Consider the following 26,569-nt stretch of genomic DNA (forward strand, 5'->3'; position numbering starts at 1 on the left):
CAGCACCATCAAATTATATCATCTGCTTTTCCTTATTATTCATCAATTAATTATCCGGAATAGGAATAAAAAGTATTTTTCCAAATATTTTAGCTGTTTATGATCAATTAATCTATAAAATAACTTTGCAATTGTTTTTCATTTAAACAATCTATCATAGTTATTTCATTGAATAACTAGGTAAAAGGTAAATTTTTTCATCTTTAAGTGACATGTCTATGGTGATTTGACGAAATACCCCCAGTTCTTCTAATTATACAATTTAATGTTAACATATGTAATGTATTTTTCCTCAAAAATGACCTCAACTTAGGAATAAAATTTTCATTTTTGCGTGGTAAATTAATATCCATTCTAATAGCATTTATTTTAATACATTTCATATTTAATTTTGCAGCGAAAATGGTTGAGCGAACTTCCCGAAGTCCTGTGAGTCCCATATCCCTGCTCTCACCAGGCGGAGGACAACGTTGCCTCACATCCCCTGAACTGACCCCCTCTGACACCGACACGGGACCACTGCCGGACGATGACATCGACAAACATTCTACGAAAGCGTCAGAAGAGAACTTTGACTTGTCGAGCAAAGACAGCGCTGATAGTGTCGATCATCTCAAACCCAAGGACAAAAAGGAGAAGAAGAAGGACAAAACCGAGAAATCACCAGCAATAACTGGCAAATGCAACTGCGAAGAACTGAAATCGGTTGAAGCCCACCTGGAAACGAAAGACCTGTGGGAAAAGTTCCATGGTTTGGGTACGGAAATGATCATCACTAAAACTGGAAGGTAAGAGAATTTTTTTGTTACATTTTATCGACTGGTCTAACCCCTTGACATACGACGCTAAGTCAATAAGTTAGTTGCACTGCTCGATAAAGCAAAAACATGATAAAAAATTTTAATAACTTTATTGGTATCTTAAAGTTACATTCCAAATACGAATATTCACACGATAAAGGTACATGCCTGAAGTGTTGCCACAGTGTCATCAAAATAGTCTTAGACGAAACATATTTACGAAGTAGTGCAACTAACTTTCTGACTGGCCTATGTACCTTGACGTCTCGGAGACGTCAAAGGGTATGTTCAAATAGAGTAACTAGTAACCGGTTGTTGTTTGATGACGTCAGCGGTTGATTTAATGACGTTACGGTGATTCATTAGTTTTCATCAACCGGTAGCTCTATTGGAACGCGCCTGATTAGTCACCGGTTAACCAGTTACTCCATTCGAACATATCCAAAAAGTTTGCAAAGGCACATGAAATGAATGACATCTCGAAAACGTCTGTCTGAAATACCACTTGAAGTGAAGGCCAATACGCTATTGTATGTAAAGAGATTAAAGTTTTATTGTTAAGTTGTAGTAACTGCAAGGGATTTTATTAGTATGCTAAGAGGTCAAGCTTTGAGCATGAAACCTTAGCAAACTAGTTCACATTGACCACAAAGCCAGCCCATTGCAGGTACTTTGATTCCGCCATAAAAAAAAAATCTCGAAAAAAGCGAAAATAAGCCAATCATTTCAGGTATAGTTTTAGACCTGTTCTTCTACCACTTGCAAAGCTCGATAGTTCAGAGGTGGTTATTTAGCCGTGGGCTGGTAAACAGCAGTATCTGCAGAAATGAGTTTTCGAGATATTGGAAGAAACGCGTTTTGGATCTCTTACAGAGGGAAACGTTGGAACTAAATGTTTTTTTCGCGCTTTTTTTTTTCCGCGCTTTTTTTTCAGCGGATACCAAATAAGCAAGCTTGTACATGCAATAGATGACAAAAATATCAAAAAAGTAAAATGGAACATTTGCAGTTACTGCCCTTTGCCTGTCCATGACAGTATTGATCCCAAGCCAGGGTTTAATGTAAACGGTCGAAATCGAAAATCATTACTCCCTCTAATGATTGAAGTCATTGCATTTCTCTTGGAAATGTGCTCTAGTATTACCATACGCTGCCGTATCGTAACTGTAGAAGTGATGAAGCGTTTATCATACCAGGAATCGAACGTTGAGAATACCAGAAATAAGAAATTATTATTATAGATTTGAAATCACTTGCGGTTAATTAAACAGTTCATAAAAAGAGAACTCTAAATTTAATTTTCGGCTTCTTGAGCAAGGTAAAATAAATTTAAAGAGCTGCATATTTTTACAGGCAGCTTTATTTTTAACACCTCTACAAGCGTCTTTCACGCATTGAAAATCAGAAGTCCTTCCCAAACCTTCAGTCACGTGTATTTTCACGCTTTGAGAAAAACCCACAGCTTATTTATGAATCCATAATTCCACTTGCTGTTTAATGTTTTTACATTGTTTATGCTTTTAAATTGTGTTGTGAACCATTATTAAATTTGGAAAGTCTTCGGCAGAAAACATTATTCAAGGCTACCGAAATATTGAACTTGGATATAAATATCCGCTTTTGATGTGTGTGTGTGTAGCATTATCTCTCTTATTTTCTCACTGAATTCGTCTGCTCGTCCATGCGCAAAAACGCAAAGAGTTTGTGATTTCTGCAAGCGTACCGTAGTTAACTACGTTCCAAGGAACAGCAAATTCACAACAAATCGAAGACCATTTACTCAGAAATTGATTTTTCATCGTCTGTGTAAAAATAAACACCTTAACCTTTTTATATAAATCAGTAACTTAGCTCACCAGGACCTAGACTAGGTGCCATCCGTTCAGGGGTAACAATTTTAATATCGCTTAGGAAAAAGTCGAGATGGTGTTAATTTTAAGGGCAGAATTTGTGTTTGAAGATCGATATACATTTTTCTAAATGCGTCAAATTTAATCAAAAGTTGCTTATAAGCTGTCTTAAAGTAACTTTAAGTGACTCACACTGCTGTTATTTCACACTAGTGGTACCCGCACAGCTTTGCCCGTAGTTGAAAATTAAAAGGTCATTTCGTTTGCCTGTATATTTACAAATAATGGGTGACGAATTTCTCGCCAATTAGCTATATTCATTCGCTCTCTCTCATTCCACGTCATGATAATTTCGTAATTTACTCGTCCATCTTATGATAATTTTGCTCCGGATAATATTCTTAAAATTGAAATAGATATAGAATAAAATCGAATTTTCGAAAAACCGCTTCGACGTGCACACCCCCATGCTACAAAATAACTTTGTGCCAAATTTCATGAAAATCGGCCGAACTGTCTAGGCGCTATGCGCGTCACATACATCCTATAGACATCCAGACAGAGAGACTTTCCGCTTTATTTTAGTAAAGATTATTGATGGGTTTGCGAAAAGAAAGTCAAATACGTGCAAAGACTCATGAATTAAAATCCAGCCCTAAGTTTTTGACTGCTGATTAAACGAGCAACATGGAATCTGACTTGAATACCTCTCTCAGTTTCACTTAAATTGCAGTTCAAGTTAGTGGGCAATTTGTGTGCGTTCCTAGTGGCCTATATTTTTAGCATGCTTTTGCACAATTGGGGCGCTTAATAGAGAACCCCAAATCCATGCTTAACTCAAATTAGAAAATTTTTGACTTACATCACTATCATTCTGACCCATTCAAATATCATTCATTCATTGAATGAAAGTTTCATTGGTCGTATTTCTAACCATGACGTTTCAAAAAAGAAAGAATTTTTAAGTATCATATTAAAAACTTTACTTTTTAGATTTAAACGCACTTATTTCAGTTCTAATCACGATGCAACAAATCAGAAAAAAAAAATAAAGCCAATCATAAACTACGTCACTTAGAAATCATGATGAATGTTTCATTCGTCTTATTTCCAACCACGACGCTTCAAAAAACAAAAGAAAAGTGTAAAAATAAATCTTTGCATTTTTTAAAACTTTGTTCATTATTCAAACAGAAAGAACGCTTCATTAATTTCAATGGAGTCGTTTCCAGTATTTTAAAAGTGTTTTTTTTCCGAAAGAACATGCTTAAAAACATAGGATCTAACCATTTTTAAATAATTTGTTTAAGTTTAATATTTAAAAAAAAAATACTTAAATCGGTGATTTTTCATTGTTTATATTTCTTGTCGATGACATCACAAATGATGAAATGACATTCTGTGTTGCCATTCACAGAGCAAAAATATTTAATTCTCGTCTTTACTCACGTGTATTGGCAACGATATGGTTGATAGCAAGTGTAGAGCGTAATTTTAATTTGCTTCTTGATTATCATGACGTGGAAACGCGGTACAGAGATGCGCCAAAAAACATCATCTGTGACGTCATCTAGACCACACCTTGTTTGAGAAATCGGACATTTAAAAAAAAATAATTAAAAAATAACTGTTGGGAAAATGGAAGAATTTTTTGAGTCCATGTTATATTTTTTTTGCTTATTCTATCAATTTCAGTGACTAAAAGTACTACTTTTGACTGAAGGAAATAACCCCATTCTAAGCACAAAGTTTCACAACAGAAGAAAATTATAATCATAAATTTTAAAACCTTTATTTTTGTTTAAATTTAAGCAGCCAAAACGTTTCTTTCGTTCCAATTCCAGCCATGACGCCTCAAAACAGAAGCGCTGAGAACGTTTTCCCTCTCACTTGATAAAATACATCCCGAACAAGCTTCCGACGAAGATAACTCCATTGTTTATAGACAGATTTCATGCTTTGCAGCATAACCGATGATCGACAGCATGACCGGAAGATGCTTCCATGGTGGACCTGACACTCTGTGCTTGATTGACAAATGAGAACCAATTGTCTCAGAAACCCCATGTTATTATGGTTCCTAAAACAATTGAGCTCTATTCTGAAAATTGCACTGAAATTGCGGGGCTCTTACTTTATAATCAAGCGGTGCTGCTTGTAGATCGTTTACAGTCGAATGATTTCTTTGCGCTTTGATACACATGATTTTTCGGCAGTGATTTTTATCAAAGGTATTGATGGATTGGTTGAAGTTGTAGTCATTGTTTGTAACGTGAAGACAGTAATTAGAAGTGCGTAAGTGAAGATTGCTGCTTAAGGTAGGAATGGACATCAGTGGCCGATTTACCAGGTTCGAAAGCCCATTGCAATGCATTTTTGTGACCCTCCTATCTATTACAGAACTATATGAAACAATTATAATTTGCATTTGCATTCCTTTTCAAGGTTATGGGCATGGGCGCCTCTCTCAATTACGAAAGGTCAAGTCCGCCACTGATGGCCCAAACCTCGAGAAATATTTGTACCTTAAGAAATATCAACACAAAAATGCTTTACGTCCTTATGGAAATAAATTTCTAATGCCAAAGAGGAATCGAGTTAGTTTAGGACAATTCCACAAAACCAGAAGTATCAACGGTTGCAGACAACGCCTTAGAGGGCTACAAATGTGTTAGATCCAAGTTTCACTTCATTAATATGGTGATAAACAGGAACTCTACTTTTATTGAATGTAATTAAGTTTTGAATATTTCCAATCTTACCAGGTAAATAAGTAAATAAAATCCAAATTGTTATTGATTATAATTACTCTCAAATTTTCAATAAGAGTTTTGTAATCCTACAAGTGATTCGTTTATCATATGAATGAAACTGTAAAGAAGTTGAGGCACTGCCGATTCAATTTTAAAATATTGTAAGAACTTTTTGAAAAAAAATCACTCTCAATCATTCTCTACGATGAACGACAACCTGCAAATTCCATTCAGAGTTCTGAAAATATTTGTCTTAATCAGTGACTTTTCTTGCATGGGTGTCACTCGGGGTGGACGTTTTTGGTGTCTTCCCTTCCCAAATAAAAAATAATGAAAAGAACTAAGTTTCATCGAAAAATATGCGTTTTTGTCTGAACGGATAATAAATTAGAAGAAAAAGCAATTAAGTGGTTTTCTGTACAGACATGTTATGAACTTACTATTAACAATTATAGTACACGTAACGAACGTTTGATTGATTAAATATAATTTAAAATATATTGGAGGGAAATTTAAGAACTAAAGTATTTATGTTTTTCATAAAGTCGAAGTCTATTTTGAGTGTAATCCCCCCCCCCCCGCCTCAGAAAGATGCATCCCCGCGGTCGACCGCCCCCCCCCCCCCTGTGATGACGCTTCCGCTTTAATGTATAAGAAATCATTCTCGTTGTTGCCGTTACCTTTTCTAAAACACGACGTATACAGATCTACTAACGCATATTTAGAGACACGTACGAAGCAAACAATCTTTATGCATATTTCGCTTTGCACTCGATATCTAACGAGTTTAGGTAACATAGCCTTATAACTACCTTAGATCTCTATGATTATTACGCATCGTGCTCAAAGGTAAACTCGATGTGTTGATATGCACGGGTAAAGCGTACACTAGTAAGTTGTTGCGCAATTTTCCTCGCTATATATATTTAAAGAAATGCTCATCGCCATATCTAGCAATGTCCTTCTTGGTGATCAAATCATAGACCTTCGGTTTAAAATAAAAAATAGCTTTTAATAGAGGTTACAGTCCTCAAAAATCGACAGATACGACACCTGAAAAACTCCTGTTTTATAGTTCCACGAAACTAACATCGAATTGCACCAGAAAACCCAAAATTTGTTGATATTTATCAAATAGTAAATATAGTTCATGGACTTACATTCTTGCCACGAAGCGAGAGCAGTTAACTAAATATTTGCATAATTTAGATATCTGTTCTTACAACTCAACTCGATCGGAAAAATATACCTAGGATCTAGGAAATGATTAAAATGCTACCCGCAGTTTCAACACGTCGTTGATTGCCATCTTAATGGGAATTGCTTTACTTAGTCATGTCTACTCAAGCAAACCGTATAGCCTGTAAACTTAAAATTTTCAGTTTTGGATTTGCATGGCGCATTCCACGATGCATTATTTGTCATTCTAACCTTGTTTTCTCAGCCCTATGGTTGGGTGGGCAGGAAATGAACTTTTTAAAAAGAATTTCACAGTCATTTCTTTCAAACTTGCCACTGTATTTAGTTTCTTATTTAAATATATATTTATTTTTGGAAACCTTATCTACACTGCTGCTCATCAATCTGCGCAGCCGAGAGTAAAATTCAGCTAGGACTGAGTTTAAACTCTGTTACATTTTCTCGATAGCCATCAGTTATTTAAATTTATGGTACGCACCAGAATGGTAATTTTTTTTTCAGTCTATATATAGCTTAAATCGAAAGATAGATCGTGACCTACTATAAATCGAATATGTAAAACATCATCAGTGGTTGACAATATTTTTTAGAGTACTTGTTTTCAAAATAAAAGGTTGAAAAAACAAGTGCAATCGACTTTTTAAAAATTTCATTTAGATTTTTGAATTATTATTGTTTGCTTTATGGAGCCTCCTTCTCAGGGGTGTGCACAGGGGGGGAGGGACACCTGTTGGCCCGGGCTGAGCCTAAAGGAGGTCCAATATTTTTTTAACTAGGGGTGAAATATAGAGGTAAACAATATGGAGGGGGGCTCGGAAAAGCTATTAGTGACGAGCTCCAAAATTTCTGTGCACGCCCTTGCTTACTTTGTGCTCCCAACATTATTCTCAAAATTCTTTTCAATATTTTTTTTTTTTAAAAGACTTTTTTTCTTTCGTCGTTCGATGTTTAAGAAAAATATTCAACAATTTTCTTAGTAAAAATATTTACAAAAGCAGACCAGTCTTATCTGATTATCCAGGGATATCGTTCGATTGAACGGAGATCTTTAGCGTTGCGATTATGGGGAAATATTCGGTTCCGGAAGGTTTTGTTCTTATAAAGCGGGATATTCGGTTATCCGTTAACCAAATCTGGGTCGAAAGACTTTTTTTTTTCTTTTTCTTGCTTTGGGAGGTGAGTAACATGTTGATAAACCATCAAATAAAGTTTTTCATTATCTTCATTAGATCAAAAAATTTGATAAATATGTGAATAATACTATTAAAACTAATCCTCTGTTAGTTAATGGAATAATTAGACACGCACGCGTAGCAGTTGGCAAGCAAACAAATCCCTAGGTGCTAATGCATTGTTTCATAAAAATGCAGCTGTCGAATAGGAAATTTTCCCGAAAATCATGGTTTTTGATGACTAAGTAATGTAAGAACTTGTTAATTTCAGCATCCTTAAGTCTTAAAATTTCCATCCGGGGTCATAGTGCACTGTAAACCATTTGAACTTTCCGCCGAAGATCAATCAACTTTTGGGAAAGAAAATTGCTTCTCCTTCCCACCAAGTGATCAACAAGCAGCCTCTAAATATGCTTGGGAGGTGGATCCCGAAATCCGCCCCAACAACTTCCGAAGTCAGTAATTATAGCTTGCCGCTCGCTCTTCGGAGGCATTCTAGAGCTCTGAAGACGTGTTCGAATTTTGGAAGGATCGTTCTACGTATGGTTAAAAGTAACAGGTGGAATACACAACGGCAAATGGGCAATTCCATTTTAATAGACGCATCAATTGTTGCACAAAACACCCTATAAACGAGGACGCACTGAACCTAAATTTTTGACAGGGCGGAAATTCTAAATTTGTCGAATGGAACTCCAAATTTCTCCGAATGAGGATAATTCGGCCGAATAGAACTCCAAATTTTTCCGTATGATGATAATTTGGCCGAATGGAACTCCAAATTTTAACGTATGATGATAATTTGGCCGACTGGAACTCCAAGTTTCGCCGAATGATGATAATTTGGCCGAATGGAGCTCCAAGTTTTACGTGTGATGATAATTTTGCCGAGTAGAACTCCAAATTTCTCCGAATGAGAATAATTTTGCCGAATAGAACTCCAAATTTTTCCGTATGATGATAATTTGGCCGAATAGAACTCCAAATTTTACCGTAGGATGATAATTTGGCCGAATGGAACTCCAAATTTCTCCGAATGATGATAATTTTGCCAAATACAACTCCATTTTTTTTTCCGTATGATGATAATTTTTCCGAACGGAACTCCAATTTTCTCCTAAAGATCATAATTTTATCGAATGGAATCTAAATTTTGCCGAATGGAACTCCAAGTATCGCCGAATGATGATTATTTTGCCGATTGGTCAGAAAAAATTTGCCGAATAAGAAAATGTTTTGGAAGGTTACAGTGTCTTCTCGTGACCTCCAATCCACCTGTCTGCAAAGGCTCCAAATATGTTGGAGCCACGTTTCATTGCATGAACTTTATGAAGAACACGGGCTCTACTTCTATAGAACTCAGTTTTGAAAATTTTCAGCAACAATATGTAAAGAATATTGTTTTGTTTAGTACCGGACGTATCTCATAAGGTTCATCCGTTACAGAACCAAAAAATATTACTTAGCTCTTGTTTCTAAAAATCTTCAAAATTTACTTCCATTATACAGAAGTTGAGTCCATATCCTTCATAAAGTTCATGCAATTAAAACAAGGATCTAGCATATTTGGAGTCTTTGCAGGATGCTTTGTCTAACAATTGATACGTTTATAAAAATGGGATGTACAAACTTCCTTTTCCCTGTTCCCATGAATATTTTGATTAAAATGACCCATTTTTAAGTTAAAGTAGAGCACTTGGGAAAATTAAAATACAGCGTGCAATTAAACCTTCATGTATCAGTCCTTATCTTGACTTCTGCAAAATGGGGTGGTTTCCTTCAGTCAAAAGTACTACTTTTAGTCATTGAAATGGATAGAATGAGCAAAAAAAATTACATGGACCCAGAAAATACTTTCATTTTACCAACAGTTTTTTTTTTTTTTTTTTTAATTTTTTTAAATGTCCAATTTTTCAAACAAGGCGTAGTCTGTATGACGTCACAAATGATTCACTTTGCTGCATCTTTCTGTTTTTACTACGTTTCCACGTTATGATAATCAAGCAGCGAATCTAAATTGCGCTCTACGCTTGCTATCAACCATATCGTTGCCAATACACGTGAGTAAAAATGCGAAGTAAATATTTTGTTCTGTGAATGGCAACATTGAATGGCATTTCATCATTTGTGATGTCACACGACAGAAGTGTAAACAATGAAAGCGCACCGATTTAAGTATTTTTTTTTATTAAACTTAAATAATTTCTTTAAAAAAGGTCAAATCCTATGTTTTCAAGCATGCTCTTTGAGAAAAAAATACTTTTAAAATTTGGAAACGACCCCATTAGTACATTGGCAGCCGCTTATTTGAATCACGCTGATTCTGAACAGTTTTGATTCCATAAAGCGGCTGATTCAACAAAGCGGCTAATTCAATAAAGCTGGATTTTATACTGTTTTTGACTCTTTGATTTATTAAAGCGGTTGATTCAATTAACCATTGATTCAGTTATCCGGCGTCCACTATATTCTTTTCCATAGCAATAATTTATCTTTCTTTTTTTTCCCCCGATATATCAGGTTTCTACAATTAAATGTATAAGAATGGTTATAAAAATTTTCTCATGAAATTTTACTTTTCACAATAAATTTTGATTTTAAATAGCTTATCAACTATTCTCAAATATATTATGAGTAAGGTTTAGACATTCGGAAAGTTTACTTCGTCCAAGAGTTTAAGATTTACTGTAGGAATTTAGAAGAAACATAACACTCTGAAAACAAAAGACCCCTTTTAAAGAAAAAAAAACATAAATAATTTTGCTTTTTAGAAATATAATAAGCAGCGGCACGTGCCAAAGCAATTTCCGCGGCAAAACAGGGCGGGAGCTTGTACTCAAGCGCACGAATAGACGCTATTGTTTGTAAATAAATGCAAGCGGACACCACCACCTTGCCGAAAAGGACCACCTCGAAAATTATGCTATAAAAAACCGACTTGTTTGCAAAGAATCTTGAAAATATTTTGAATGCTTTGTAAAAATCCCATAATTTAGAAGTATCCTCAATGGTCAGCTTCTGAAAAAGAATTGTATTCGCAATAGCTGTCTTCAAGATAAAAGAAAAGTCTAAAAGTTATGACTGGCACGTGCCAGTAGTGTTAAAATTAATTCAAATGGTGGCAAATTGCATGCGAAAATTACACATAGGAACATTAAAGTAAGTTAAACTAAAACATTTCTGTATTTTTTTTCAAGGACTTTTTTTATGCTGGCGTATATTTCTTTACCATCGACATAATTGACTTGCTATACAAAATCTGCCCATAAAATTTGGAAGTTGACAGGTGGCTCGTGGCGAAAATAATTTTTGCCTTAAAAATCTTTCTTTTGGGGCTCTTTACGATGCATTACAGCCATTTTCTACACTTTGCTCAAGTGGACGGTAGTTCTAGCGGACGTCATCCATTGAAAAGTTTTTCATTATCTTGAAATTGCGGCAAAGTCGTGCGTATAATTGCATAAGAAACAATAGTGTTATTTTGAAAGCAGCAATTTACATCACAAAAACAGCCTCCAATTTATTTTCAATTTGTGAAAATAATGCCGAACTAAATAAAAGACCAGGTTCTTGTAAGAGTAGCAATATATAACAACTTAACAATTTTTCGTCGTTAATTCCACAAGCGTCTCAAAGGAAAATTTGCATTGAAAATTGGTTTTTCAGAACAGCAAGGTTTTTGCCTTAATTTATTCTACCTCACGAAATCATCTTTTTTTTTTTTTTTTCGCTTCCATTTGCTCAATATAATCGCTCTTCCTTTTATGTGGTACCGTCCTGGACGTAATAATGACAGCGAAAACTTAAATCATGCCTATTCTACAAATATCGTCCGTCCCTAAGAGTAATTAATAGCACTCTTAAAATTTCACTCTAAAACTTGCAATAAAATATTCATTCATTTCAAAACAATGAAACTTAAGTCAATGGTGATTCACTTAAAATTTCTGAAACTTACAATAAAATATTGATTTCAAAATAAAACTCAAGTCACGTCGATTTAATAAATGTCGGCTATTCGTCAGAATAATAGGGAATCTCAAAATTTCAACTAAAACTTTGCGATTAAAATATTCGTTCATTTCGAAATATTGAAATTTAAACTACACCTATTCTGTAAATGCTATCCATTCGTCAGAAAAAATGCGAATATCTTAAAATTTCAATGTAAAATATTCATTCAGTTATTTCAAAACAACGAAACTTAAAGTAATAAAACTCATGTCACGTCTATTCAATAAATGTCGTCCATTCGTCAAAACAATAGGGAATCTTTCAAATCTTCAATTAAAAACTTGCGATTAAAATATTCATTCATTTCAAAATAACGCCAATTCTACAAATGTTCTCCATTCCTCAGAATAACAGCCATTCTCTTACAATTTCAATCCCAAACTTACAGTAAAATATTTATTTATTTCAAAATATTGACAATGAAACTTAAACCGCGCATATTTTGTAAATTTTATTTAACTCCTCAGAACCTATTCTCTTAAAATTTCAATTAAAAACTTGCGATAAAATTTTCATTCATTTCAAAACAATGAAACTCAAATCCCGCCTATTCTATAAATATTGTCCATTCGTCAGAATAATTGCGAATCTCTTAAAATTTCAATGTAAAATATTCATTCAGTTATTTCAAAACAACGAGACTTAAAGTAATAAAACTCATGTCACGTCTATTCAATAAATGTCGTCCATTCGTCAAAACAATAGGGAATCTTTCAAATTTTCAATTAGAAACTTGAGATTAAAATATTCATTCATTTCAAAATTATGAAATTTCAATCACGCTTATTCTACAAGTGCTGTTCATTCGTCAGGATAACTGCAATTATCTTAAAATTTCAATGTAAAATATTCATTTAATTATTTCAAAACAATGAAACTTAAATCACGCCAATTCTATAATAAATGTTCTCCATTCCTCAGAATAACAGCCATTCTCTTAAAATTTCAATCCAAAACTTACAGTAAAATATTTATTTAATTCAAAATATTAACAATGAAACTTAAACCGCGCATATTTTGTTAATGTTTATTTAATTCCTCAGAAGCTATTCTCTTAAAATTTCAATTAAAAACTTGCGATAAAATTTTCATTCATTTCAAAACAATGAAACTCAAATCCCGTCTACTCTATAAATGTTGTCCATTCGTCAGAATAATTGCGAATCTCTTAAAATTTTAATCAAAAATCATTATGAAATATTCAATTATTTCAAAATCAATAAAACTGAAATTATATCTCGCATATTCTGTAAATGTTTATTTATTCCTCAAAATAATAGCTATTTTCCTTTAATTTCGATCTAAAGCTTAAAATAAAATATTCATTCATTTCAAAATGTTCATTCATTTCAAAACCAATGAAACTTAAATTAAATCACGCATATTCTGTAAATGTTTCCTCAGAATATAATAGCTATTCTCTTAAAATTCCAATTTAAAACTTACTGTAAAATATTCATTCATTTCAAACAATGAAACTTAAATCGCGCCTATTCTGTAAATGATGTCCATCCCTCAGAATAATAGCTATTCTCTTAAAATCTCAATCTAAAACTTGCGATTAAAATGCCCACTCATTACCAAGTTGCCGCCATCGGCTGGCAAACCGAAATGCTAAACGATCAAGCCTGGACATCATTTGTATGCTGTTGGCGTTATTTGCATACGCACCATCAGTTAGGGCTTGCTTATCATTTGCATAAGTGATACCATGTTCGCACAGCGCGTATAACGATGACAGCTGCACAAGCAGAGTGGACTCGGGGCCTCTGATCACATATTTGCCCTGTTTCATTTGCAAAGCTATGTGTTTCGCTAATAATCTGTTCATTGTTACATTTGTTGCAGAATGTTGACTGATATCACGGGTTCCTCCGCCGTTTGCATTCATCATTTGCTGCGTAACGCGAAACGTGATTTATAGCTAACGATTTGCGTCTAGATTTGAAACACTACCGAAATATGATGAGATTGATTTTGAGCTATTGTTTCGGAAACTCGACGAAGGGAAATTTACGATATTACTGGCAGAGGAAATAGAATTTCGGAAGCTGGCAGTTTTCCCCGTGAGTTAAAGATCAAGGGTGAGACGATTTTCTGTTCGCTGTAACGAGTTTATAAGCAAATATATTAGTTGCCACATCTTTCTTTCTCTCGCCACTTTTTTTTAATCAAAAAAGTATCTAAAGAACAAAACACCTTTTAAATTGCTACTAAAATATAAAAATTACTACTTTAACAGAGGTTAATAGAATAATTAATTATACTAATTAATGACATTAACGTTTTTACTAACACAAGACGATGGGGACAGTGGTGACCGGGTAGCGAATGATATTAATATTTTTGGTTGACACTTCTTTTTCTTTAGACGCCACATGGCGATTGTGTGGTTTAATGGTGCGTTCGCAGTTCGAGTCTTTAATTTGTTGCTTTACGTTCATGCGCTCCTTTCTCAACAAGTGATAAAAATTGTAACTCGTGTTTTTTTTTTCCGCACAGTCCACATAATGTATTCACCGACTTCCAATAACTCACGTCCATTAGGGCGAATTCTTGTCGAAACAGAGTAACTTCAATTCGGAATTCAAATAAACAACAAGAGGCGCTACAGTGTCTATCCAATGGCCGCTGAAAGAGGTAAAACCAAGGCCACATTCACTTACATCTTTCCAATGAGACATCTGCCTTGTCCAGGGGCAACCCGATGCAAGGTCATGGGAGGTCACTGTGGCCTTTCAAAAATTTCCTTATTCGGTGAATTTTCCCTGAAAGTTCGGCAAAATTTTCATCATTTGGTGAAATTTGGAGTTTCCGTTCCCCCTCAAAAATTTGAGTTTGGGGCACCTCTGACCATGTCTGAAGAAAATGGAAATGTTTCGTCTCTTTAGCTAATTTCTTCAATCACCGCTAAGTGGCATATTTGAGCTCTAGATCTACGAATTATAACTACCTACTAATCCTCACATTTATAATAGCCAATGATCGAGTAACGCTCCTGACGTCATCAACAACCAAATTCGCGTCACGGCATGATAATTTAATATTATATTTTGGGTAATGTTTAACAAGCAGGGTAGGGCTTCATTGTGACAAGGCTGGGCTGAATCCGGTAACCTTTACTGTTTTGACTGTGTCATTTCAGTGGAGTGAAGAAACGAAAAAGTGGTCAACAATGAACGCTATGTACTGGAGTTTAGGGTTCATCCACTGGAGTTAGAGTAAAAATTTCAACTATAAAAATATCACCAAACAAGCAATTGCTTCTTTTAATGTAGAAGCAATTTTGACCCGTCATATCCTGACGGGAGATTTTCTAGTCTTTAATTTGTTGCTTTACGTTCATGCGCTCCTTTCTCAACAAGTGATAAAAATTGTAACTCGTGTTTTTTTTTTCCGCACAGTCCACATAATGTATTCACCGACTTCCAATAACTCACGTCCATTAGGGCGAATTCTTGTCGAAACAGAGTAACTTCAATTCGGAATTCAAATAAACAACAAGAGGCGCTACAGCGTCTATCCAATGGCCGCTGAAAGAGGTAAAACCAAGGCACATTCACTTACATCTTTCCAATGAGACAATAAAGCTCCAATGAGACAATAAAGCTCAAAGGCTCTCTGTCTGGATGTCTGTAGGATGTCTGTGACGCGCATAGCGCCTAGACCGTTCAACCGATTTTTATGAAATTTGGCACAAAGTTAGTTTGTAGCATGGGGGTGTGCACCTCAAAGCGATTTTTCGAAAATTCGATTTTGTTCTTTTTCTATTTCAATTTTAAGAACGCTTTTCGGAGCAAAATTATCATAAGATGGACAAGTAAATTACGAAATTATCATGACGCGGAATGGGAGAGCGAATGAACATAGCCAATTGGCGAGAAATTCGTCATCAATTATTTGTAAATATACAGTCGAACCGAATGACCTTTTAATTTTTCAACTACGGACAAAGCCGTGCGGGTACCACTAGTTATAACATAAAAACCGAAAAAGTAACTATAACTGTGAGTAGTTCCTGCAGATGCTGATCATTTCCTCCTTCGGCGCTTTCATCTGCAGCCATTTTGTGAGGTTCATCTCGTCTTTATTAAGTCATTGTCCACGCCACAGACCTCTGGGTCTGCATCGAATACGAAATTTTTCGGAGTAAATTATCGTCATCAGCGATCTGATCTTTCGCCACTACCTCCAGAGAGGCAAAACAGCGCTCACACACACTCCCCTCTCCCAATAAAAAACGATGAAATAAGAAACCATCTCTCTCTCCCTCTTTTTGGTAAGTGGCAAAAACATCGGTTTTCCCCTTTTGCTCAAATTAAGCTGAGTACATCACAATCAGCGGTCTGGCAAATAGTTGGCTCTCCGTTTGTTCCCTTCGCACGCGTTACGGGAATGTGATAAGGGAATTACCCCCGGGAATTGGGTCCCCCAGCGCGGAGAAGAACACTTTGACGAAAATGTTTTGTGCTGCCGTGGGCTTGTAATTGCGTAATTTACTTTTGCTCCCGTTCTTGACCCTGGAATAATCCTGGTGCTCAAACAAGAAGTCCGATCAAATTGTGCAGATTTTATTTTTCTTTTCCGATTGTACTTGAAGCTAAAGTATTTAGCTGTTGTCCGTTTTTGATCCTGGAATAATTTTGTGCTCAAACAAGGAGTGAGGAGTTCGATCAAAATGTGCAGATTTTATTTTTCTTTTTCGATTGTATTTGAAGCTAAAGCATTTAGTTGTTGTCCGTTTTTGATCCTGGAATAATTTTGTGCTCTAACAAAGAGTGAGGAGTCCGACCAAAATGTGCAGATTTTATTTTTCTTTTCCGATTATATTTGAAGCTAAAGTATTTAGTTGTTGTCCGTTTTTGATCCTGAAATAATTTTGTGCTGAAACAAGGAGTGAAGAGTCTGATCAAAATGTGCAGATTTTATTTTTCTTTTCCGATTATATTTGAAGCTAAAGTATTAAGTTGTCCGTTTTTGTCCCTGGAACAATTTTGTGCTCGAACAAGGAGTTCGATCAAAATGTGCAGATTTTATTTTCCTTTTCCGATTCTATTTGAAGCTAAAGTATTTAGTTGTCGTCCGTTTTTGACGCTGAAATAATTTTGTGCTCAAACGAGGAGTCCGATCAAAATGTACAGATTTTATTTTCCTTACGGCAACGTCTTTTCTCTCTCTCTCTCTCTCTCTCTCTCTCTCTCTCTCTCTCTCTCTCTCTCCTCTCTCTCTCTCTCTCTCTCTCTCTCTCTCTCTCTCTCTCTCTCTCTCTCTCTCCTCTCTCTCTCTCTCTCTCTCTCTCTCTCTCTGTGTTTTCTCAAAAGAAGTTGTGCATTCGCAATGTTGTTTCGATTATTCGCATGTTTTAAACATATCATTATATTGTTTTCTATACATCTAGAGAAAGAATTATTTTAAAGCTCGGAATTACATATAAGCACTTTTTTACTTTTTAATAAGATAGCTTCATGATATTTTTTTTTTCGCCTTTAAATAGTTTTTAGAAAACATTTCAACAAAAGTTTTTTTTTTTTTTTTTTTGTAAAAAATCACGTGTTTTCAGGAAAAATACCGAAACAAATGAACGTAAACAACAAATTTATTATAAATTTTTTATAATTTCTTTTTTAATTATTTTATTTCTTTATTTATTTTGTCCTAACATTAAGAGACAAGACCTGAAAGTTTTGTAAGTCCACATTCACCTAAACTTTTGGCAATATAGTCGGATCTCGATAACTCGAATATCCCTTTATCTCAAGGTTTTCATTGGGTCCCCAAACTCTTCAGACTAGTGGAAACTTCTCAGAACTCGAACTACCAATATCTCGAAAGTTTTAGCCGGTTCCTTGGGACTTCGAGTTATTGAGAGTTGACTGCATGTGCAAAAACCTAGTTTCTTAGTGACTCCCTCCCTCTTGACCCCCCCCTCCCCTAGCACAGTCGCTCTCTTGAAGTATTGCAGAAATCTTATGAAACCTGTTACGGTGAAAACAGTGGAGTATTTTACATTTTTTGAGAAGAAACAAATGTGTTCCTATCCGGGGCCGTATTTAGTACGTTAAGTCCAGGCGTGAATTCATATTTTCCAGTACCGGAACTTCACTTGAATCTCAAGTCGTGATTAACCTGGTCAAAAATAATTTTTACTCCAATACGTCACCATTCTGTAACATTTATCTGTTATTATAATATCAGAAAGAAACTACAAATGTTGATATTGACTCGTTACGCAGTTACGTCCCCTCCCTACTTTTCCACCTGTTGATAGCGTGTGATATCTGGAGAAATCGCGAGTTTTTCCCATGTTTCCGCAATTCCTCGACGCGCTGACGGGCGCCATGCTACGATCCTGACGCGGATAAGGACGATCCGAATTCTGCCTTATCAACAAGTGGCAACGAAAGTGGGCATAAAAAATACGGCTTCAACAAGTGGCGTCAAGCGATGAGCCTGTCGACGGCTCAGAACAAAGAAGTCCTTTTCCTCTTGTGACGATGTTGTATCGTTTTTTTTTTTCCTTCGCGATTTATGCCTTTTTAAAGGATTGTTTTTAAAGTAGTGATACTCAACCGGTGGTCCTGTGGACCGGTAGCGGTCTGTAAAAATTTGGCCAATCCTCAGAAATTTTCATTCGTCCATATAACAAAATATATATACAGGGTGTCCGAAAAGTCCTTGACACATTTAAAAAATTCATAGAAAACCAACAAATTGTCGTATATGAATTTGCGGTTTACACCATAATACTTCATAGGTTCAAGAGTTTTTATGACATCGAAAAAAAAAATGAAAAGGGGAAAAAAAAAAAAAGAAGAAAAAAGGCATTTCGCAGCCAGTTTGTCAGTATATGCTATGCTTGTTATTCTTCGTTTAGTAATTTTCATTCCTTTTTGCGTTTTCCCATGTCAACAAAAACGATTTAAAAGTTACTTTTAATAACTGAACCGCAAATGCAAACCGCAAATTCATACTAGAAGTTGTTGGTTTTCTATGAATTTTTTAAATGTGTCCAGGACTTTTCGGAAACCCTGTATATATATATAGAGAGAGAAAGAGAGATACGTAAGAAATAAATAAATGAATAAATTTAAGGAAAAAAAACATAATTTTATCCTATTCGACATTTTTTGCTTGAATTTCATGATTAATTTTCGTAATTTTCTTGATTTTTCGTACAGGATTTTTACAAATGAATAACTATTATGATAATTTGATTAAAGTGAAAAATCAACGTAATTCACTTTAATCGTATTATAGCACAAAGCTTATATGATAATTTTTTATTTTACTATGATAATTACTTTTTTTTTAGATTTAATTATATTTCGAGGTAGTACTACTTAAATACCACGTAAAGTTTTACTTGTTCATTTCTTAAGTATTTTTATCATTATTAGTTTGCAAAAAAGTAATTAAAAGTTTGTATTCGACATTTTTTGCGTGAATTTTATGATTCATTTCAGTAATTTTCTTGATTTTTCGTACAGGGTTTCTTCATATGAATAACTACTATGATAATTACCTATTTTTACATTTAACTACTTTTCGAGGCAGTACTACTTAACTATCAAGTAAACTGTTATTTTTTCATTTATGAAGTTTTATTATCATTTTTAGTTTGCAAAAAAGAACAGGAACTTCACTGGTCCTAAAAAAAATTTTAAAGCTTTTAACGATGCTCAACTTGAAAAAGTGTTATTTTTCAAAAAGGATAGGGAAAAGTTCACACGCTCGTAAAAAAATTTTCATTAAATTTGTTAAGTGGTCAGCGAGTCGAGGATTTTTTTTTTCCCTTGAAGAAAAACAGTCGCCGGTCAGCGATATTTTTTTACCGTTCGCATTTTTATTGCAGTTACTTATTGATTGCTTCGCAATGTTAACAATAGATTTTTTTGTGAAAAATTCATTAGATTCGTGACAATACAAGCAAAAAACACGAAACACCACGATATTTTTTAAAAATGGGATTTTATAGAGTTTAAAAATAATAACTCCTAAAACTTTCTAATTGATAAATGAATTAGTTTTTCAAGCATCAGCTAATTCAAACATTTTGATTAGTAAAAATTGTTTATCCGGTATTCAAGAAAATGCTGATAAATATTTTTAGGTAGTCTTTATGTATGATAAAAACATCCAGACAATCAATGTTTATATTGGTAAACTGAAAAATAAGCAGTAGCCCACTTACTTTTAAATATCTTGGTAAGCCTTAAAAGCAACACCATGGTGAAATGCCTATAATTACGGGAAATTTTGAAGATTTACCCTAGAAGTGTAGAATTTTAATGCAATATTGTACTCCATTCAATCTGAAAGGATTTTCCAACATTTTTGTTGCAACTTCTCCTTCTTCCGCCATTGAATTCGCTGAATGTACATCAAGGCGCATGCGCAAGCGAGTCATCCTGCTTTTGCGAGGTCTGTCTGCATTTAAAATTTTCACCCTAAACGTTGCCATATATAACTCGCAGTTTTAACAGTATGATTATCTATATAATAATTATTTCTTATTTTCGACAACCTATATGATCTTTTCAACAATTCTATAATAGTTTTATTTTCATCAACCCCTTTTGTTGTTGGAAGGACTAGAGAATGTAGAGTCATGAACTGTTTAAATATGAATGTAGCGGTTAAAAATCGAAAATAAGCAAAATAGATTTAAGTTGTCTTTAAGAATTTAAGTGTCTGCTTGAAAATATCTAAAATGTTGAAAATTGAAAAGAATAGAATTATGCAAGATTCAAAGAAACCCATGCATTTTAAATAATTTTCTTGACTCTATGCGAGATAAAATTGAAATGACAGCTCGATTGTGCGCGGAAGATGCGTAATTCTTTTTCCAATTTCAAACGCGCACGTCCGATTCCCTATCACACCAAATGCTGATTGAGAGACAAGACTTAACTTGATATTAGCGGTTTCCGCTAAAGATCTCAACTGTCAAGTTACACCAAGTGGCGCCGTTGAGCAAACAAATTCCCCTTCTCTCTCCCGACACTTTCGTGTACAAATTGGACTATCACGTTGAGTAAATTTCGAAAACGATAGCGATAAAAATGTATAATCGATACGCCAGCCCCAGAGTGACGACTGATACCTTTATCAGCACGAGAGGAAATAAATAATAACGTCGATAAAGAAAATAATAATAAAAACTTATAATGTTTATTTGCCACTGAGTGATTAGCACGAGTGAACTTCGTTTTAATGGGTTCCACCGAGCCAAGGTTCTATGGCTGTTCGTCTAGTCAACACTTCTGGAGCAGGCTTAGAACAAACTGATCTTTTGTGGTAGGACGTTATTTATCGTCCTGCCGATAAGTGATGGAGGGATTCCTAGAAATTTACTTGAATTTCATCCGTGTTTACGTCCGTTTATGCTTTTGTGCATTTTATAGAAGCATCAAAGGGGGCAGTGTGCTGTTGGCGTCAAGGACTGTCGTCGTGCGCTCCAAAAATGCCAACTGCACAGGCTATTGCTTCGTGTTTATGAAGGATGAGATTTTCATCGTCTGTTAAAGTGGTCTAGAGCACGACGTGATGGTTAGTTTGATTGGAATTAAGGTCGGGAACGTGTTTTTTTCCCCCGTTTTTAAATACATAGTCGGACGTCATAGTTATAATTTATGTGAAAAGGATGTTCGGGCGATTTTTTTTTTTTTTTTTACTTCCTTTTACAGAAAAGGAAGTATTGTATTCGCGAAAAAAATTTCACTCAAAAATCGACCTTAATTTCCATTTTGCTCACCCCAGAATGAATGTTGAGTTTTTTTTTTTTTTTTTTCTACTTGAACACACGTGGATAAGTGCCTAAGAGCGTATAGACACGCGAAATATCCATTTTGACGATTCCCGAGTTAGTTACAACGAGTTTTCTCGTGACGTCTGTATGTATGTATGTGCGGATGTGCATATGTGCGTATGTATGTCGCATAACTCAAGAACAGTATGTCCTAGAAAGTTGAAATTTGGTACGTAGACTCCTAGTGGGGTCTAGTTGTTCACCTCCCGTTTTGGTTCCATTCGGGTGTTTCTAAGGGGGTCTTTTGCCCTTTTTTGGGGGAAATCATTGTTAATTTCGATGTAAACTCAAGCAGTGTTGCGTTTTGTCGCCGACTTGGCGACAGATTTGGCGATTTTTTTTTTTTAAATTTGGTTTTAGTTTGGCCACTGTTGGTGATATTTAGAGAGTAAACTATTGAATCACGTCAAAATTAAATGGGAAAAGGACATTAAATTGGAGTAAAAGGAAGTCATGTGAGGCACACATCAGCTCGTTTTTTTCTGCCATAAGGGGGCCGTTTACAAATGATGTCACACTCTGACGGGGAGGGGGAGTTGTGAAGATGTGGCAGTTTGTGACAAGGGGATGGAGGGGTAATACATAAGTAGGACATCGCACACTTTGGTTGAAATAAAAACATTTTTACAGCAATATGCATATAAAGTGTAATGTTGACATGTAACAAAGGGAGAGTGGGGTGTGACATTTCGTGACAAAGAGAGAAGAAAGTTAAAAATGTTGAATAAAAGAGTGACATCATGTATGTATAGCCCCTTATTAGAGCTTTATCGAAATCAAAAATTGTATGACAAACAACGAAATAACTCTTCAGTTTACTGCAAATTTTATCTACTTTCTGTAAATTTTTCTCTTTTTTATTTTGTCGTTTTTTATTACTTCCTTTTACAAAAAAGGAAGTATTGTATTCGCGAAAAAATTTTCACTCAAAAATCGGCCTTAATTTCCGTTTTTCTCACCCCCGAATGAATGCTGAGTTTTTTTTTTTTTTTTTTCGACCCGACCACACATGGATATATGCCTAGGAACCTACAGACACCCGAAACATCTATTTTGACGACCCTCGAGTTAATTAGAACGAATTTTCTCGTGACGTCTGTATGTACGTATGTATGTGCGTATGTGTGTATGTATCTCGCATAACTCAAAAACGGTATGTCCTAGAAAGTTGAAATTTGATACGAAGACTCCTAGTAGGGCCTAGCTGTGCACCTTCCCTTTTGGTTGCATTCAGATGTTCCTAAGGGGTTCTTTTGCCCTTTTTTAAGGGGAAATCATTGTTAATTTCGATTTAAACTCAAGTGGTGTTATAATTTGTCGAACTCTTGGCGATATATCGCCAGTGTTTTGGTCGCTAAGTTTTGTCACCTACTTCGCGAAAAATTTGGCGATTATTTTTTTTTTAATTTGGTTTCAATTTGGCCATTGTTGGTGATATTTAGAGAGTAAACTATTGAATCACATTAAAATTGCCAATAATGGGGAAATGACATTAAATTGGAGTAAAAGGAAGTCATGTGATGCACACATCAGCTCGTTTTACTTCAGATTTACTGTCTAAACTTGTATGTTTGGTTTCCGCTGAAAATAAAACTCGAAAAGAACGTCATATTCCAACATCTTGTTTTTGTTTGTATGAAATCCAAAACGCATTTCTTTGAATAGCCCAAAAACTCATTTCTTCGGATACTGCCTTTACCTTCCCACGGCCGCATAAGTCTGCGCATTTATAAGTAAGGAGTAATGGATCAATTAGGTCGATTCGAGATTAACTGTACTCTACAGTAAGACGCTATCCCCAAACGATGTCACGCTTTAGAGGGAAGGAGGGGTTCGTGAATGTGGGACATTTTGTGACAAGGGGCAGAGGGGGGGAGGGCTACAAGAAATGTGACAACACGCATTTTTAATAAGAGTATGCTTATGAAAAACAGCGTGACATATATGACAAGGAAAGGGAGAGGATAAGGTGAAATTTGACCCTTTGAGACAATGGGGCATAGGGTTAAAAATGTGGAAAAAAGTGTTACATAATTTATGGATTGTCCCTGAAGAATTTTTATTAAAAAAAGCCGTTTTTATTTGTTTATTTATTTTAATTTTTTTTCATTTAATAAATGTATGAATTTTGGAAAAAAATTATGCGTCCTTCCTCAAACTAAAATAATAATGTAACTAATTTAACATCGCACATGAACACGGATGGGGGGGGGGATATCTGTTGGCCCGGGCCCCAGCCTGAAGAGGACCCAATATTTTTTTAACTATGGGTGAAATATAGGGGTAAACAATATGGAGAGGGACCTGGAAAAGTAATTGTGTCGGGCCCCAAAATTTCTGTGCACGCCCCTGCATGAGCACCGTCATTAACTAAAACTAAATAGGTGTTTCGCAAGGCATTCATGTCCCGTGTCTATACGAAAAGCTACGACACCATATTTTCTAGGTGCGTCTGGGATGGCTAGAAGGGCCATCCCAGGATATATTTGAGCCCTTCCCAGCCTGTCTAGATTGAAAGACTTTTTTTTTGTTCTGTCTTGTTTTATTATACGTATCAAGGTGATATATGGGACTGAATCCTGTGGAATTACATTTAATTACATTAAATTACATTTAAACGGTATTGTCTTACTTCTCGACAGAATATAGTAGCTCGTTTCAAAACGTAACGAAGAATATTTTACGAAGATGGAATCATCTATTCAAGCAGCATTTTCAAGTTAAGCCTCGTAGCATAAAGAGAACAGCATTAAAACAACGGTGTAAAGAAAATTGAATAAAACAGCTTTTAAAGAATCTCGTTAAAATTAGTTTTCATCAAGTTACTGCAACGAGCAGAAAATAGGCCAAGTGATTAGTTTTCGGAAAGTCGTCCCCAAGTGTGAATCCAAGGCCGACCAGGCGCGCGGGGCCAGCTGAATAATTATCGCAATTAACAGATTGTAGCCTTTTCTCTGGAAGATTTTTTCTTCTTCTTAGTGGAAGACACGCCTTGCGCATAAATATAGAGATCCCAGCCAAGGCCCAGAGGGGTGTTTTGCAAATTAAGAGAGACTTTGAGCGCTGATGGCGCATGCCAGTTAAAGAAGCAGGTTCGTGTTGGTCCTATGTATGATTGCCGTATGATATGCGGGGCACGTGTCCTGTTGGAAGAGGCCTCAAAGTTTTTAAATTTTAGTTGATAATTTTCCTTCTCTGCTTAAAGAAGAAAATTATGAAATCTAACCGAGAAACCACAAGATAGTCTAATAATCCTATTTTCACCCTTTTATGGGTTAGCTATAACAGGTACAGTATTTAGAAAATATGTAGGTAGGCAAATTACAACCGTGAATTGCAGTTCCGCATAAAGATTTCATAAAGATTTTTATAATGCACTAAAAGAGAGGTAGAGGGAAATATTTAATAATGGTTAATCTTATTAAAACTAGAAAATCGCCCGTCAAGGAATAACGGGTGAAAATTGCTTCTACATTTGAACGAAGCAATTGCCTGTTTGGTGATATTTTGAGAGTTGAAATTTTAACCCTAACTCCAGTGAATTAACCTAAACTCCAGTAAATAGCGTTTATTGTTGACCACTTTTTCGTTTCTTCATTCTCCTAAAATGACAGTCTTACCAGGAAAGCAGTTAAGTTACCGGATCCAGTTCAGCCTTGTCAAAATTAAGCATTTCCCTGCATGTCAAACATTACCGAAAAATGTTATCAAGTTATCATGCCGTGGCGCGAGTTTCATTGTTGGTGACTCGATTAGTGAATTCGCAATTATATATATGAGGATTGGGATAAATCTTAATATTTTTATTGAAGAGCAAGCTGCCGTTGGCAAATAAATGACTGTACACAACTGCAAATTTTTCATTTTTTGCATTTTTGTCATCGATTGTACGTTCGCTTTATTGTACAAGCTTGCTTTTTGGCTTCCGCTGAAAAGAAAACGTCAAATTTCAACATTTCTATAATGGGGTTGTATCCTTTAGTCAAAAGTACTACTTTTAGTCTCAAAAATTAATAGAATAAGCAAAAAAAGAAAAAAAAAAACATGGACCCAGAAATTACTTTTATTTTCCCAACAGTTATTTTTTAATTAATTTTTTTAAGTGTCCAATTCTTCAAACAAGGCGTGGTCTTTATGATGTCACAAATTATGGCCCTTTGCCACATTTTTCATTGCGTTTCCACGTTATGATAATCAAGCAACGAATAAAAAATCGACTCTACGCTTGCTATCAACCATATCGTTGCCAGTACACGTGAGTAAAGATGCAAATTAAATATTTAGCTCTTCTGAATGGCATTTCATCATTTATGATGTCATCGGCAGAAGCGTTAAACAATGAAAGCGCACCGATTAAAGTATTTTTTTTTTAAATATTAAACTTAGTCAAATTATTTAAAAAATGGTCAGAGCCTATCTTTTTAGGCATGCTCTTTCAGAAAAAAATAATTGTAAAATTTTGGAAACGACCCCATTGTTAGAATTGAATCCAAAACGTGTTTCTTCAAATACCTCAAAACTCATTTCTGCAGATACTGCCGTTTACTTGCCCACGGCAGCAAGAGTGTCACAAGGAGAGAGAGATCATGGTACAGACTGCGTCATAGAAATATTTAGGGAAGGTGAGGGAAGGGAGTTAATTCAGAGGGTTTTGATCTTTTGCGGAGGATCTCCTTCTTTGGGATAGGGGTGGGGGAGTGGTTGCTCTTCAGAATTTGAGGGTGTGCTTTTCCGCCTTTGGAAAGGGGATGCTGAAGAGTATATATTTGGTAGAAAGGTAGCAAATCGCTTAATTATATGGATTGTTCTAAATGTTTTTACCTCGTACTTAGCTGCATTTATTCAAGATCACGTTATGCAATACCTCATTAACGAGAGGGCAGCTGTTTATGGTACTGTATTGAAAGCTTTGATTATAGTACAAGGGGCTTAAGCATGAAATAACAGTTCGCCCTCAGTAGATGCCTTAAAA

General features: G+C 35.2%; 1 protein-coding gene across 1 annotated transcript in view; it reads left to right on the forward strand.

Annotated features, from left to right (window-relative positions):
* Window positions 1-26,569, forward strand: part of LOC129225774 (T-box transcription factor TBX20-like) — a 148,062-nt gene that overhangs the window by 49,799 nt on the left and 71,694 nt on the right. Inside the window, exon 2 of the mRNA XM_054860281.1 lies at window positions 398-788. Coding sequence (XP_054716256.1) covers window positions 398-788 — 391 coding nt within the window. The remainder of the gene's footprint in view (window positions 1-397; window positions 789-26,569) is intronic.

Source organism: Uloborus diversus, chromosome 7 (genome assembly GCF_026930045.1).
Source record: "Uloborus diversus isolate 005 chromosome 7, Udiv.v.3.1, whole genome shotgun sequence".
NCBI classification, from domain to species: Eukaryota; Metazoa; Arthropoda; class Arachnida; order Araneae; family Uloboridae; genus Uloborus; species Uloborus diversus.